At 35.6% G+C, this 16811-nt stretch overlaps 1 protein-coding gene across 5 annotated transcripts in view; it reads right to left on the bottom strand.

The window, feature by feature from the left end:
* Positions 1-16811, bottom strand: part of LOC115435711 (RNA-binding motif, single-stranded-interacting protein 3) — a 238765-nt gene that overhangs the window by 58612 nt on the left and 163342 nt on the right. For all 5 annotated transcript variants that reach the window (XM_030158306.1, XM_030158309.1, XM_030158307.1 and 2 more), the window contains exons 5-6: positions 15574-15731; positions 13939-14018 (exon numbers count right to left, since the gene is read on the bottom strand). In XM_030158306.1, the coding sequence (XP_030014166.1) occupies positions 13939-14018; positions 15574-15731 (238 nt within the window). The remainder of the gene's footprint in view (positions 1-13938; positions 14019-15573; positions 15732-16811) is intronic.

The following is a 16811-nucleotide window of genomic DNA, read 5'->3' as shown; positions in this document are numbered from 1 at the left end:
AGCAAATCTGCTCAGTGATAAAGTGAAAATACAGTTTCAGTTATTCAGGAATAACCCCCTTACTGTTTTAAATTCTGGGCTTATATGATATCTGTTCTATATCAGTTTTGTCTGTTTCTTCTGTGCGGTGTATAACTAACTACGCTGAGGTTCTGGGGTTATGTTTTATAATGTCAGGGGAAAATAACACCGCTGTTGTTTGTGTTCTAATAATTTATCATAGGCCTTCAACCAGGAATTGTTTTGCTTTCTCAGGAAAAAAAAGGGAATCTTTCAAAATGTCATACACTTCCATACGTGCATGACAGTATAAATTTTGTGATTAATCTTTGCTGTGTTAATTCTTTCGGTGTCTCCAGCTGAATCTCAGACACGGAGCTGCAACGTGGTGTTGGTAGTTGTGTGCCACTACGCATGTGTTTCATTTACAGGGAGATAAAAAGTGTGAAAACAGCACGACATGTCAAACAAAATGACAATTTCTTTGTTTTCGATGTGTTTTTTGCGCAGGTGAGTGAAAGAAAAAATGAAGGGCTGCACTGATTTGAATTCGATCTGCGGTGTTTTGTGTTTAACCGACAGAATGTGTACAATGGGTGGGAGGGGGTGAGTGCTTGTACTGCGAGGAGTGGAGCACATACTGTTAGCACTCATTGGAGCAGTGGGACACAACAAGCCACAGCAGGCCGAGATAGAAACTGCTAAAACCCCAGCAGAGCAAACAAACATATCCATCTCTTTTCTGGTGAGAGGAGCACAGGAGGAGAAATAGGAGGTAAAAAATATGAGGGGAAGATGATTGGAAACACACAGGCCACTCTGGATTACAAGAACATAACATGCTGGGCACTTTTAATACCCCTCAGCTAAATATAGTGTAAGATTCTGTTGAAAGTTGCTGCCCTATAATTTAGATTAGATTGTCTTTGTGTAAAACTTAATACAAATATAATTATATTTTGGCTAAAATTTGCTTAGAGGTCTTATTTCTGTCTTTGTGCATAAGAAATCAATGTAAGTGAATCCCCAAAGGAACTTTGTGTTGGTAAATGCAAGTTATGCAAATTTACAGGATTTCAGTTCTGTTCAACATGTTGATGGTCATATGAACTATGTTTTCAGGTCAAAAATGTCCAATTTCATCACAATTAATGCTATATTTTCATGTCACAAATGGCCAAGTTATATTTGAACTGAATTTACCTGAAAAAAAAAAATTCTATTCTTTTAGATTCCCCAATTTTTCTTACAAGATTATATACTGCATATCACGTTTTATTTTTACAGGTTGCAATATAGAGTATGGTGCTGATCCATCCTGCTTATGTTACGCCAATATATACATTAAGAATGTCACACGTCACTTTTTAAATCAACAGTTTTCTAATAATAAGCATTTTCATAAAGAAATAACAATTCTATATTGTTACTTACTCTTTAGTATGATGATAAACTATACAATAAATAATTCTGATCCTAGTTTTTGCACAGGGATCATTTGTGGAAACGGTGACATGGCTGCCGAGCATCAGTATGATGGGATCTGTAACAACCATGTCACATCCGTCCACTGCCACATTTTGTGTTTTTGTGTCAGCTGTTATTGTTTTAGATCCACAATACTAACATTTATGAATAAGAGAATAATTAGCAAAAGTAAGTATATAAGTTTATTCCTAATAAAGTACTGGTACTGACCAGAGCATCATGGGTAATGTCACGTCTGTCCACCAGCAAAAGTTTTCACATACACGTGCTATTCAAAATCCAATATTTCTGAAAATATAGCTTCCACTGTCAAATAATATCAGTAGTCTGTGCACAAATGGATTAGCATTATTTCAACACAGTTCTATGTATTTCTTACAACTTTTTTTTTTTTTTTTTTTTTACAAAAATGGCCACTCATTTGACCCCCTAAGTAAATTTTAGCCGTGTAAGATTCTGTTGAAAGTTACTGCCCAATAATTTAGATTAGATTGTCTTTGGGTAAAACTTAGTACAAACATGTTTATATTTGAAAGTACTCTGATATTATAACTGCACAAGGCTATTTGACGTTGAAAAAGCACGGTGACATATTTTCAATAGGCTCCTGCTCCATGCCAAGATGCATCCAGAGTACAAACTTGGTGTGGATATGTCAATGCATTCTTTAGATAATGCGATTATGTTGTTGAATGGACAGATAGATGGCAAAACGATTACAATACACCTTCGGTCAGAAGCTTCTGATGATGAAGTGTGCGCCTATAAAATACACCACGTCTGAGAAAGCCTCAAATAGGTGCCTGTGAGAATAGCACTGATCTTTAGTTAACTAAAGACCTGTTTAATGGCATGATAGATTCATGGTTTTCAGCGTGGGAAACATATGAGAGGGAGTCAATCATTCAAATGTGAAAATTCTCATTTAAAACAAAATCCAATCCATTTACTAGCAACATGGGAAATTATTCAGAGAGCTGAAAGCCTTGGGAAAGAACAGCATGCAGTAGGTATGCATTAAAATACAAATCCAAGCATTAAATAGAGCAGGAATGTAAGCATTTACCACAGGAACTTCAAAAAATACTTGTTAAAGAGGAACATTTAAATATAGATGTGTACTTTTATAAATGTAATATTGCAGCGAGATGAGAAAAAGAACTGAGATCAACACTAAAGGCTGTAATATTTGATAGTTTTTTGATGTTACTGAGCAGAATTTTATAACTACCTTTAAGAATATAATTATTCAAGTAGTCTGAGAGGGGAAAAATAACCTACTATTGTTTTCAGGCTATGCAAAACCTACTTGGAGACTCAGACTTCGGTTAATCACATGTGTTTTGGGGCAGTTAGTGGGATTAAATACATAATTTACAGTTATGTTAATGCTATTTATATTCTATCAGGTGTGCTTCTATTAATCTAGTCCCTAGTTCAAAACTGAGGCTTGGAAAAGTGGATTATCTATCCCATAATGGTGTGAAAAAACATCAGGTTATCTATTTTTATATTTAGTCTTTGATTTGGACTGAGAGGAAAGAGGTGCAAATGGATGGTGAGTATCTTCAATTTCAATTTTCCCACTAATTTGACTGCAGCTTTAAATACCTATTTTACCACTTTTTTCTTATTTTGTTGCCTTTTTTTATTTGTGATTATTTATCTCACTGTTATGTAGGTTAGATAATTCTAGAAACATCTGGGGTTTTTTAGTGTCAATTTCACAAGCTTGTGTTTTGATACTATATCCCTTCCTATTGATTTATTCAGCAAATAAATGATGAATATATAAAATTTTGTTTATTTATAGCGCATTAAAAGTGCTGAACAAGCATCAAACTTCTAAGATTCTTTAAATAATGTACCAAAATTCAAACATATTGGAAACACATTTAAAGCAATAAATAAAACAGGTTCAAAGCAAATTAAAATATGATTTAAATTGAGTTAAGATGGTCCATTCCACACAGTAAATATATGACTGAAAATGTACACTTTATTTATTCCTATTCTTATTCTATTTTAGAGAAACAGTATCTCAATTCTCTGTCTGTCCTGTACATTTAGTGAATTGACAATAAAAAATCTTTGAATCTTTGAACATATGAATGAATCTTGAATTATTTTAATATATCAAAATATACCAATATATCAAGTCTTAAAATGGTCACCAGAGGACAGTATAAATAACCTATAGATATACAAACTATGGTTTTTCAATGTGTTTGATATTTCTTGTGTATTTAGGGGCATTTATATATATGTCTTCAAAGCGTTGCCCTACATTTATTAACCTATGAGAAGTACTATTTGTTCATTTTTATATCCATGTATGCTTGAACTGTTATAACTGTAACACCATGTTTTATAGTTAAAGCAGTACAGTGTAATACTACACCGAATGGTTGAAAATTCTAATAAAAATATTCCTTCCCTGAGTCTCCCTCTACATTTTTGATCCAATAAACTGAGAAAAACATGCTTTGAGTAACTTATCCACAAAACTAAGTGGTTGAACAGTTCAAGAGCATGACCCTAACACATGTCACTATTGATAATTAACAGGCTGAAACTGCATTTTAACAAATATAAATAATAAATGTGCCTCCATATGACACATGTAGCATCACACTCAATCTAACAGAAAAATACAGTCAAGATTATGCAGTTTTTGTCAGTGCAGCCTCATTAACTTTTTCAACATTAACAGGTACATCAAATAAAATTAATGTTCTTTTTATGAAAGTATTGAACTTCTACTGAAATGAATGAGGCCTTAATGGTTTAACGGCTGATGGCACCGGGTATTTAACACTACATGCATTATGAAATTCCCTGATTATTCTGGTTATTTTAGAAACTGCTCAGTGATAATGGGTCTTCTCTTTTCCCTTACTTGCCCGCATTAGAGCTATGTTTCCCAAATTTAAGGTCATGACCTAGAATGGGTTGCAGAGATGTTTTTAATTGACTGGCATAAAATATAATGCAATACTATGATGTGTGAGTTCATTTTCCTAATTAACCCATAAAGACCCAGTGCTACTTTTGTGCCTGTTCCCAAATGATTTTTTTTTCTCTATTTGTAACTTTCCTTAAGTGATTTATCACAATTTATGCTATTATTATTCTCTGTATTTTGTATTCTTAAGTGAAAATAGGGTATTTTCCTATATTTACTATACAGATCATGACTGATGTCCATAAAAGCTCAAATTAAAGTTGAATGTTATTATATCAAAAACAGAGAAAATGGAGGAAAAAATGACTTTTTCAGTCAAATCTATCATTAATTGAATATAAACCCAGTGTCTCCATCCACTGTCATTGATCCAACTCCATGGGTTTTACTGATGAATCAATGTTATAGAAGATGACGGTGTTTCCACGGTAACTACTGAGCCTCTGAACGTCCAAATGGGTCATATCTGATGACCATGAAAAGATGACAAACTGTATTATACACCAATTACTTACATGTATTGATAAGATTAGTGGATCGAAAGTTATTAAACAGTTTATTATCAGTAAATGATTTTGGACGCTAGTGGATGTTTGGGTCTTTGTGGGTTAACGTAGAAGAAACACGTCAAGATTAGATAATGTAAAAATGCAATGAGATAGACAGGTTGTAAGAAGATGAAGAAAACATTAAAAAAAGAAAAAGACATGAAACAATAAAGGTGAAATAAATACGTCATGAGAGGAAAATTATGTAAAAGACAAAACAAGATGAAAACCTACAAGAAAACCATAAAAAGTGCCTTTCAGAGATAGTGTTCTGACAGTAGAAGAGTCAATAGTCAATAAAAATGTAGCCATATTACAATTCATGATGTATTTTTGCGAGTTTGGATCCTGTAGAGACACCAAATTTCTATTTTGGTTCTCAAGGTGAAAAAGTTTGAGAGTCGCTGCATTAGAGGACAGGACAAAGAGTACGACTAAAACTACAGCACTAATGGAAGAGAAAAACCCCACGAGTTCAGACGGAAATGGTACAAGACAAGTGAAGATTGAGAAATGGGAGATAAGAGTGGAGACAGAAGTGGAGGTGCAATAAAAACAACATAAAAACATAAGAGAAACATTTCAGAAGCTGCTGTGAGTTATTATTACCCCACCCCCCGAATGGGAGGCAAGGGGTATTGTTTTTGGTTCGGTTTGTTTGTTAACACTCTAGCAGCAAAACTACTTGTTGAATTCATACCAAATTTGGTTTATAAATTGCCAGTGACCCCAAATATACTGTATGTCATTACATTTTGGGAAAAGTAAGTCAAAGTTTCCATTTTTTATAAATTTGTATATCTTTTTTTTCCATTTTCTTGTAATGGGCAAAATTTCACATGTCTGTAGCAGCAAAACTATTCGTTGAATTCACACCAGATTGATTTCATATATTGCCACTGACCCAGAATGGATCTCATTACATTTTGGGAAAAGTAGGTCAAAGTTAAAATTTTTATAATTGTTTAAAAATCTTCCCATTTACTTATAATGGACGAAATATGTAGGGAGTTTGTTGTGCCTGGTGCTACTTGTTATTAAGCTTTTATCAGCAATATGGTATGTGGGTTCTGTTTTTGTGACATTTGACAGTAAATGTAAAGGTTCAGTGTGTCATATTTAATTATCATGCAGTCTCTCCTGGAATTTCTAAAAAAAAAAAAACAAAAAAAAAAAACAACTTGCTTTATTTAGAGTCAGTGTTTGTTTTATAAAGACAAGAAACAGAGACAAGAAATCTAAAACAATTCTGATTGGTCAGAGGTACCTGGGGTCAATCTTTAACCATCCAATGATAGCACAGGTTCATGTCACCTGCTCTGCAAAAGTTTTTTTTATTTTTTTCCCACAAAAGTGAACATATTCACATAGAAATTAACAAAATAACTTCAATAAATGCTGACATGAACTATAATGCACAGGGGAAGTATTGGATGATAATATTTACTTTTTTTTTTTTTTTTTTTTTGCTAAAACTAATATGTTTAATCAGCTCTCATAAACCCCCTACAAGTAATTTTAGGTTAGCCCTGTAGGCATCCCCTATTGGACAGGCTGCCACTGTTATACACTAATACAGGGGTTCCCAAAGTGGGATACACATACCCCCAGGGGTACTTGGAAGAAGCCCAGGGGGTACTTGACTTTTTTGGGGGGGAAAAATACATTAAATGCGTCATCATGTACCAAATACAAAATAAGTAATGAGAATTAATGCTGAAATTTATAACACAATAAATATATTCCTATAATAGTTTTATTGTCAATCATTTTGTTTAAGCTTTGGTAACATTGTAAGAATATTTCTATATTATATTATTCAAAACGAGTAATTATTTTTTGTTGATGAAAGGTTCATTTATTAATAAAAAATTAATTATTTTTCTTATCAGTGAAAGAGGGCACTTTTCAGTTTATATTTTGCACACAAACTTTACTTGAATTTTTTTTTTTATTATTATATATATTACAGTTAAATATATGTTGTTTGTTTACAGACACCTTTGGCACAGAAACAAATTTTGCCCAATTTTTTTCAGTCAAAAATGCTGAAGTGACAGTTGGGGGTACTTGGCTAAAAAAGTATATTTCAGGGGGTACCCCACTGTAAAAAGTTTGAGAACCACCGCACAATGAAACCATAATAATGAGTATTACAGTCTGTTTGTGGAATTAGATCCTCCTAAATCTTATATACATATAGACCTTTAAAAATGAAGTAAAGTGAAACAGCTACTAGGTTTAATCAAAAAAGAAAAATGTAAAACTGCAAAGAAAAGTGCACACCTCTGACATCAGCATGTATTTATTTCTATTTTGTTTACCTTATTAGACTGAATTCAAGAAATGTAAAATATCAAGCCTTGACAGGAGGTGACGGCGTGATGGTGGATCTGTGGCAAATGAGCTCTTTACGGCCGGAAAGGGAGAGCTTTCCGCCAACGTTGACTCATTCCGTCACAGTGTGAAGCCAGAAGATTATCGAACAACGAGCACCGAGCAGACAGAATTACAACATATAGTAAAACACCGACTGTGATTGCTTTATTTACACACTAGACTGGTTGGATCTGCAGGTTCGCTCTGCTAACGAAAAGTGATGAGACATTAGGTACGACACTTTTTTATCTGGAGGCCACGAGGTGCAGAGTATACATTCACACAACAAAGAGACTATATGAGTTTGAATAAAGCACGACCTTGGCGTAAAAGCACATTAGCTGTAGCACATTCTATTATAATTCAAGGGAAAAAGAAAAAGAAATTCAGAGGTATTCAAGTCGATGTCCATCTAGATAAATTGTTTCTATGAAAGGAACCACCAGGAGAAATCGCAGAACTGTGGATCAATGGACTTCCACTTAAGGAGAGCTGATGGAAGCCCTGGTCATGTGATCAATGCAAGCATTAATCTCACAGTTAGAGAGTAAATTATTACACTTGGCTGTCAATACATCAGTATGGATGGACAGACTGTGGTACTAATCAGAGAAGCGCAGCAGCAAAAGCACAAGAACGCATCAATAACTGATTAACATGAACAGTGACATACATCTATGGGACAGAACCACCAGAGCAGGTTGAAAATTCTACATTACAGGTATTTTTACCAAAGGGGAGGTAAGGGGTATTCTTTTTTTGTTTGTTTTTTTGTTTGCTAACACTAGGGATGTAATGATTACCGGTATAACGATAAACCATGGTAAAATTGCAGACGGTTAGTATTACCGTTTAAATTCTGATTATCATGATAACTGTGTCTGATTACTGCACTTTTAGGGGACAAATGCCTATGTAAAGATCTGCTTTTATGTCAAATGTTTGGGTATAGTTTTAATTTATTACAATTTTGATTTTATGTACCTAATATCTGGAACCAATATTCACTTTTAAAGTCTTTGAAAAGGTTCGTTAAGCATCTTTGTGTTATTTATGCAATAAATTATATACATTTTTCAAATCGGATTTTATATTTTTTTGTGTTTTCTGGCCTTGTATGTTTTTATAGTAGGTTAAAGTGAAAAAAATAATAAGCAGATGATATAGATGAAGTTGTGCTGAAAAAAAAGATACCAAACATGGGTATAGTAAACATTTGTTTATATAGTATATAAAGGCAAAATCAAAAGTACCCAAAAATGGCCAAAATAGGCTCAGACCACTAAGGGTTCATATTTGAATGTTTGTGCCAACAGAAAGTACACTGTGCCAATTATTTTATTTGTTTTTTTGTTGTTGTTGTTGCTTTTTTCAAAATACAACTTGTTTAAATTATTTCAGTGTGTGTATAAGTACTTTTTGAACATTTTGAGCACAATTTCAACAACACCGCGATAATAATAACTATGATAATTTTGGTCACAATAACCATGATGAATTTTCATATTGTTACATCCCTAGTTAACTCTCTAGCAGCAAAACTATTGGTTAAATTCATATCAAACTGACTTTATAGATTGCCAGTGACCCAGAATACAGAAAAAAATTATTAGACCAACCTCCATCCATCCATTATCCGCCGCTTATCCGGGGCCGGGTCGCGGGGGTAACAGTCTAACCAGGGATGCCCAGACTTCTCTCTCCCCAGACACCTCCTCCAGCTCTTCCGGGGGGACCCCGAGGCGTTCCCAGGCCAGCCGAGAGACATAGTCTCTCCAACGTGTCCTGGGTCTTCCCCGAGGTCTCCTCCCGGTGGGACATGCCCGGAACACCTCCCCAGGGAGGCGTCCAGGAGGCATCCGAAACAGATGCCCGAGCCACCTCAGCTGGCCCCTCTCGACGCGGAGGAGCAGCGGCTCTACTCCGAGCTCCTCCCTGGTGACTGAGCTCCTCACCCTATCCCTAAGGGTGCGCCCAGCCACCCTGCGGAGGAAACTCATTTCGACCGCTTGTATCCGGGATCTTGTCCTTTCGGTCATGACCCAAAGCTCATGACCATAGGTGAGGGTAGGAACGTAGATTGACCGGTAAATCGAGAGCTTCGCCTCTCGGCTCAGCTCCTTCTTTATCGCAACCGACCGATACAGCGACTGCATCACTGCAGACGCTGCACCAATCCGTCTGTCAATCTCACGCTCCATCCTTCCCTCACTCGTGAACAAGACCCCAAGATACTTGAACTCCTCCACTTGGGGCAAAGACTCCCCACCGACCCAGAGAGGGCAAACCACCTTGTTTTCCCCAATTTCTTGTTCATTTTAATGCCTGGTACAACGAAAGGTACATTTGTTTGGACAAATATAATGATAACAACAAAAAAAGCTCATAAGAGTTTAATTCCAGAGCTGATATCTATCCATTTTTCATGTTTTCTTGATAATAACCAAAATCACTCCAGTTCTTCCATTAATATTTATGGCATTGTACTGACAAAAACAGTGCTTTTAGACATTCCATGTTTTCTTTTCTGTCTGTTTTAGTCACATGATACACACAGGAGTTAGTACTTGATTGCATAACTATTGTTTTTGATGACTTTTGATGGTCTAATAATTTTTTCCGCGACTGTAGATCTGATTATATTTTGGAAACAGTAGGTCAAAGTTAAAATTTTTTATGAATTTTTAAAATCTTTATTTTTCCCATTTACTTATAATGGGCAAAATTAAAATATATCTGTAGCAATAAAACTATTGGTTGAATTTATACCAAATTGGGTTTATAGACTGCCAGTGACCCGTAATAGATGTCATTACATTTCAGGAAAAGTAGGTCCAAGTTACAATTTTTATGAATTTTTTAAATCATTTCCCCCCCATTTACTTATAGTGTCGGGAATTTCAAATGTCTATAAAAGCATCAATTTTGTTTCAATTTACTTCAGACTTCACACATATTTAGAGGCAATTGATACGCTGACATCAGCACATGCATAGACATGATGACATCAGCTGGATCGATGCCAAAATAAGCTACAATATGTGCAAGGGGTGGGGTTTGTTGTGCCTGGCATCACTTGTTTGAGGAGGAATTTTAAGGTGGAAAACGACAAAAACAGAACAAAAAAAGAGAGAAGCAGCTCAGAATCAGTTAGGTGTGTTCAATCACCCAGCATAGATGCACACATCCCTGAATGAATGATGAAAGTGAGGTGAGATGAGTGAGGTTATGGAGGAATAAATCGTTGCTTTTGTGTGGAATTTTTAAACTCTAAATATATACAGGGCGGGGAAGCAAAATTTACAATATTTTGAGGCAGGGATTGAAAGACAGTGTATGACCAATTAGTTTATTGAAAGTCATGAGAATTTATTTGCCACAAGAAAATTGACATAATAGAAAATGTTTTTATTCTGTGTGTCCTCCTTCTTTCTCAATAACTGCCTTCACACGCTTCCTGAAACTTGCGCAAGTGTTCCTCAAATATTCAGGTGACAACTTCTCCCATTCTTCTTTAACAGTATCTTCCAGACTTTCTCGTAATAGTTCTGCTCATAGTCATTCTCTTCTTTCCATTATAAACAGTCTTTATGGACACAAGTATTTTTGAAATCTCCTTTGGTGTGACGAGTGCATTCAGCAAATCACACACTCTTTGACGTTTGCTTTCCTGATTACTCATATGGGCAAAAGTTTCTGAAAAGGTATGGATAATAGCGTTAGGTATGATTATGACATCAATATATGTTTGGTTTCAAAACAACTGACGTAGTGCCTGCTGAGAAAAAACAACTAAATGTTCATTGTAAATTTTGCTTCCCCACCCTGTATATCAAACATTTCAAACGAATAAACATCTGAAATCATATTTAGTGTAACAGTCATCACCTTTCAGTGCTGTCATATCATTACTGATGCCTCTGTGGATTCATCTGCTACGTCTTTTTATTGCTTTGGTTTGGAAACCTTCAGCGGCATAAATTATATACAACCAGGTTTAGGCAGTGTGTGTGTAAAGGGCTACAATTAGAAAAGCTCAATACATGCACTGCAGTCAATTGAATACATAAATAAAGAGTATAAACGTAAAATTTTCTGTTGGTTTATGGTGTGTGTGTGTGTGTGTGTGTGTGTGTGTGTGTGTGTGTGTGTGTGTCTGTGTGTGTGTGCTCTCCACTCTGCTGTAGCTCACAAATCATCCTGCCAGGACACGGGGCATTGCTCTCTCTGCCTGTCCTTGATTTCCATTTTTTCACCGTACCACACCTCTCTATCTATATCTGATCGTTCTGTATCTCCATTGCTTCTCTCTTATTCTGTGTCACTTTCAGCTTGCTACTCCCCAGCTCAGCTTTTTCTTTTCTCCCATCCCGTCCTTGCGCTGTCCACTCGTTTTTAATCACCTCGCAAGGTTCTCCCTCCCTCTCTATCTATTTTTCTGTCTCGTAACCGCACACCCTCATCATTTCTTCAAACACGCCACTCTTTTCCTCTATCCTTTGCACTTCCATACCGTATTAAAAGCCAAGAGATGTGTGTTTTTCTTCTTCCTCTTCTTCTTTTTTTTTTTTTTTTTTGGTTTTGTTTTGTAGGACAATCAGAAACAGATTGTTTGCTTTAGGGAACGTCTGTCTTTATATGCACATGTGCTTCCTGCGTGTGTATTGTTGTTTTTCAGTCTGTGTCTTGTACAGTTAAGGAATTAATCACTCAGATCTTGCCTCTAAATCAACACTAGGTTGTCAGAAGACTGAGGCAGAGAGAGCAGTAGAGCAGAAGAGACGATACAGATTAGTCGCACTAACTACAACTAACTATGCAGACAGATATGACCAATAATGCGTCTGTAACTGACAAAACATGGACAGTATTTACATGGAAACATTAGATATGACAGCAAAAATCTACAGAAATATTCAATACTGAATTAAAATGTTTATTATGACAGGTAAAAGCTGGGCTATTTCAGTTGATTTCCACATTTCTGACCAAATATCACCTTAACCCTTTATCAGGCAAGTGACTATTTTTGGTCATTTCTACCTACGTTACAAAACAGTGACAGCAACAGTTCTAAAATACATGTTCCTTTCACTTTACCTGCATTTTTCTTGTATTTTTTATATTTACTTCTTCTTCTTTTTTGTTGTTGTTGTTTTTTTTGCCACTTACAGCTAAGGAACCAAATATGGTAACTTCATTGACCTTGATTTTCAACAGAACATAAAATTTCTCAAAAGTAATAGTCCAATACCACACTAAGGTTGAAATTTTTAATTTCAGAGTATTTCTATGAGTGCCCTATAAAGGGTTAAAAATATTGATTTGTTGAATAGAACAGCATCTAATTTTTTATTTATTTATTTATTTTTTTTAACCTTTATTTACAGAACTAATATAACCACAATGCACAACAGTTTGGCATGGTTAACTGTAAAATCTAGATTTAAGTATTTTTTATGATCATTTATTCGTAACATTATAGCAACACAAACTCCAGAAATTATTCACGGAAAACTGTCATTTTTTGCTGATCAACATAAGTATTGTGCAAGACAAACTAGTGAAACACAGTGTGCTCTGCCTTTAGGTAGAACAAATCAGTTACAGCGAACTGTTTTTTATCGGGCCATGGTTGCATGGAATGGATTGCCAGGGTTTCTGTTGTTGGAAAATAACAGAAAATGTTTTCAAAAGAAATTAAAACTTTTCTTGTTTACACAGCAGGCATGAAATGGAAAGAGTATTGATAATATTGAAAGATGTCTTATGAGTTGTATCAGACAGCTATTGGTTGGTGAAGGAGTACAGATGTATAGTATTTATTTTGTTTGTTTATTTATTTTTATTGCATTGGGCTGTTGTATATGTCCTGTTTGTGTGTGTGGGTGTGAATGGTGTAAGATTAATGTAAATAATTAAAATTGTAATGCAATGTAGAGGAGGCTCCAGGAAGAATAGCAAATGATGACTCAGTTGCTTATGGGGATCTTAGTAAATGAAAATGAAATGAAATTTAACCAGGAAGTCCCACTGAGATTAGGAATCTCTTTTGCAAGGGAGACCTGGCCAAGGTAGCAGCCATACAAAGTCTAAAAAACAAAAAACACATACATGATACACAATGAACAATAAAACACAATAACAACTATTCAACCATAATGGCATCAAGAAAAACAGTGACATTCCTCCTTCACTGTATTCTCTATGATACTTTTAAAATCATTAATAGAAACAAATGTTGAAAGTTGTACTAATAAAGTACATGTGCAATTATGTACACCTTTAAAACTAAGGCTGATTTATATGCAGCATTCTAACCTTCCTCAAACAAAAAATCTTCAAAAAAATATCCTCTGTGAACTCTTTGCCCAGTTTGGATAAGTACCCACTACCTGACATGACACATATGTTCTCCCCACCAGTAAAAAAAAACATGCATCAGATTCTATTAATGCAGACAAAGACCTGAACCCTGGCCTGTGGACAAAATCACACGTGTCTACAGAAAAAAACCACCTTAGCCAGCACAAAACTATCTTCCTGAGCACAGCCTACCTGTCATGCCTGGAGGGGTTTTCAGGAATTTCCCATTGAAATTTTGAATCACCACATCACACTTCTCCGTCGACTCCATCCTGACAGAGGGAGAAAGAGAAAGTGAGAGGTGCTAAATCAGGGCATTCAGTCGGTGTCATTGTGCTGTATGTGGCTATACGCACATGCAAATTCATCCTGTGTTAAATACCAGCCTGTTCGTGCTTCTATCTAAAGTGTGTGTGTATGAGCGTCTGGGTGAAATGTCTTAGGTCGGCCAATGCTTGAGTGTGTGTTTGCGTGTCTGTGTGTTTTCTATGGGGTTTCCTCTCCTTTGTCCCGGTTTAAAAGCTCCATTCAGTCTGATCTGTTGTGTGTCATGTCCTCTTTGTCTGCCCCTATTCAGCTCTGCTCACCCAATCACAGCTCAATGACTAATTGCCTGCTTGGCAAGCAAAGCCAGTCCGTGAGTGTGTGTGTGTGTGTGTGTGGGAGAGAAAAACGGTGACGAGACAGCGGCTGTGTGTGTGTTTTTTGTGTGCAACGTGTGAGCATGCATGTCTCTGTGTGTGCCTTGGGTTTCCTTCACACAACCGGTGACCCTGAATGTAGCCTGACTGCATTCTAATCACTGGCACACTCCACAGTGTAACTGAGAAGACCACACACAAAACCCACTCACACAGGAGAGCGAAGGGGCCAAGGGTACAGGAATGTGGAGCTTAAAGTCATCTGCTTGTAAATGGTCGCAAGTAATTGAACTTTGTCGAGAAAAGCTTTCATTTAAATTCCTTTGGTTATAGTTGATAACTGAAAAATGTCTTCCATGACCCTAGAACCATGTCATTAATATAAAATCAGAGCTACAAAGTTGAAAAATGTAACCTCACACTGTAAAAATAAATCCTGTTGTTTTTACGGAAAAAAATTGGTAGCTGTGGTTTCAAGAACAATACTGTAAAAAACACATCCAGCTGTAAATATATTTACAGAGTAACATGAAGATTTAACATTGGATTTAAATGGTAAATGAACTGCACTTATTTCGCACATTTTATACACCTTCATGGTGTCCAAAGCGCTTTACGAAGCCACCAGGTCCAACTGGGAGCAATTTAGGGTTCAGTGTCTTCCATGGACATATGGACAGTCGGAGCCAGGATTCGAACCACCAACCCTTTGGTTATTGGATGAGCTGCTCTACCAACTGTACCAACCCACTAATTTACAAGTTTAAAATGTTAAATTTTTAAATGTTTACTTTTTTAATAACTTTTTATTAACAAACAAAAAAAAAAAAAGCAAATAGGCTGTTATTTCAACATTATGGTGTTGCAATTTAAAACCGCATTTGTTTTTCAATTTACAGTTTTATTTTCTAAAAACAATAGATATACATCATTTCTACATACAAATCTGATTTAATCGGTAACACAAAAATCTTTTCAAATAAACAACTTTGCATTGTATTGTCACTTACAGTTTTTTTTATGTTGCAATTTTGCAACTTTTTGGTGTTAATTCTACGTCATTTTTTACAGTGCAGTTTCTTATTCTTAACTACTATCCTCTCTGTTAGTGTAACACTGCAGCAGAACTGCCATCCAATACAGCATTCGGTCTGTGTGAGTGTGTGTTTTCTGTCTGGGCACATACCTCGCAAAGCCGACTCCTCTGCTCAAACCGTTGGCATCTCTCAGTATTCGCGTAGAAATGACGTGACCAAAAGGCTTAAGCATGTTCTCTAGCTCCTGCTCGTCCATGGACACCGGCAGGTTAGAGATATAAAGGTTGGTGGGATCCTGCTCCTGTTGCTGTGGGGGGAGACAAAGGGGATTAGCAGAGAAATATCACTAGTCTTTTCTAAAGGCAGAGTTGCAACACTTGTAAAGTTTTTCTGTTCTGAGTGAAGTAAATTGAAAATACCCTTTTATATCTTTGGAGACAAGTTCCATAAAAAATGAAAAAAAAAAAAACAAAAAACAAAAACAAAAAAAAAAACATCCAATGAAATATCAGGATAAATACAGTTGTGGAAAAAATTATTAGACCACCCCTTGTTTTCTTCAATTTCTTGTTCATTTTAATGCCTGGTACAACTAAAGGTACATTTGTTTGGACAAATATGATAACAACAAGAAATGGAGATGTATTATGTTTAACTTAAATACATCAACAAACAATTCTGAGCTATACTATGATGTACGAATATTCTATATACATGTATTTAAGATGCGTTATTGGGCTTTTGTGAGAAAAACAGTTGCCCAGTGAGACTTTGGCAATGTTTACACTGTAGGCAAAAGTCACCCTAATGTGACTTTTTTTTGCCCATATATCGGATTTATTTATTTATTTAAATCACGGACTAAACGACATAAATACAGTCGCAGAAAAAAATATCAGACCACCCTTGTTTTCTTCAATTTCTTGTTTATTTTAATGCCTGGTACAACTAAAGGTACATTTGTTTGGACAAATATAATGATAACAACAAAAATAGCTCATAACAGTTTAATTTCAGAGCTGATATCTATCCATTTTCCATGGTTTTCTTGATAATAACCAAAATCACTCCAGTTCTTACATCAACACCTGAGAATTAGGTAGATCAATAGCTAGAACTGGGTAGAAATGTAACAGGTAAATGCAGCATATCAGAAAAATAGTAGGTTTTCTAAGTTTTGCATTTCCTGGCATTTGAAAGTGTTTAATAATTATGAGGCAGTTTATTAAAACAAATACTGAAATCCTACAAATATTGTCCTCTGCTTTTTACATTAATTAAGTTTAAGTTAAATATATCAACAAACAATTCCGAGCTAAACTGTGGTATATGAATATATATGTCAGGGTAGAGACTGCGATCTGGTAGGATCGGCGATTCTACCAGT

This window comes from Sphaeramia orbicularis, chromosome 16 (assembly GCF_902148855.1).
Source record: "Sphaeramia orbicularis chromosome 16, fSphaOr1.1, whole genome shotgun sequence".
In the NCBI taxonomy this organism is placed as follows: Eukaryota; Metazoa; Chordata; class Actinopteri; order Kurtiformes; family Apogonidae; genus Sphaeramia; species Sphaeramia orbicularis.
Note: the sequence above shows the minus strand (reverse complement) of the source record. Positions and strands in the feature narration are given on the sequence as shown.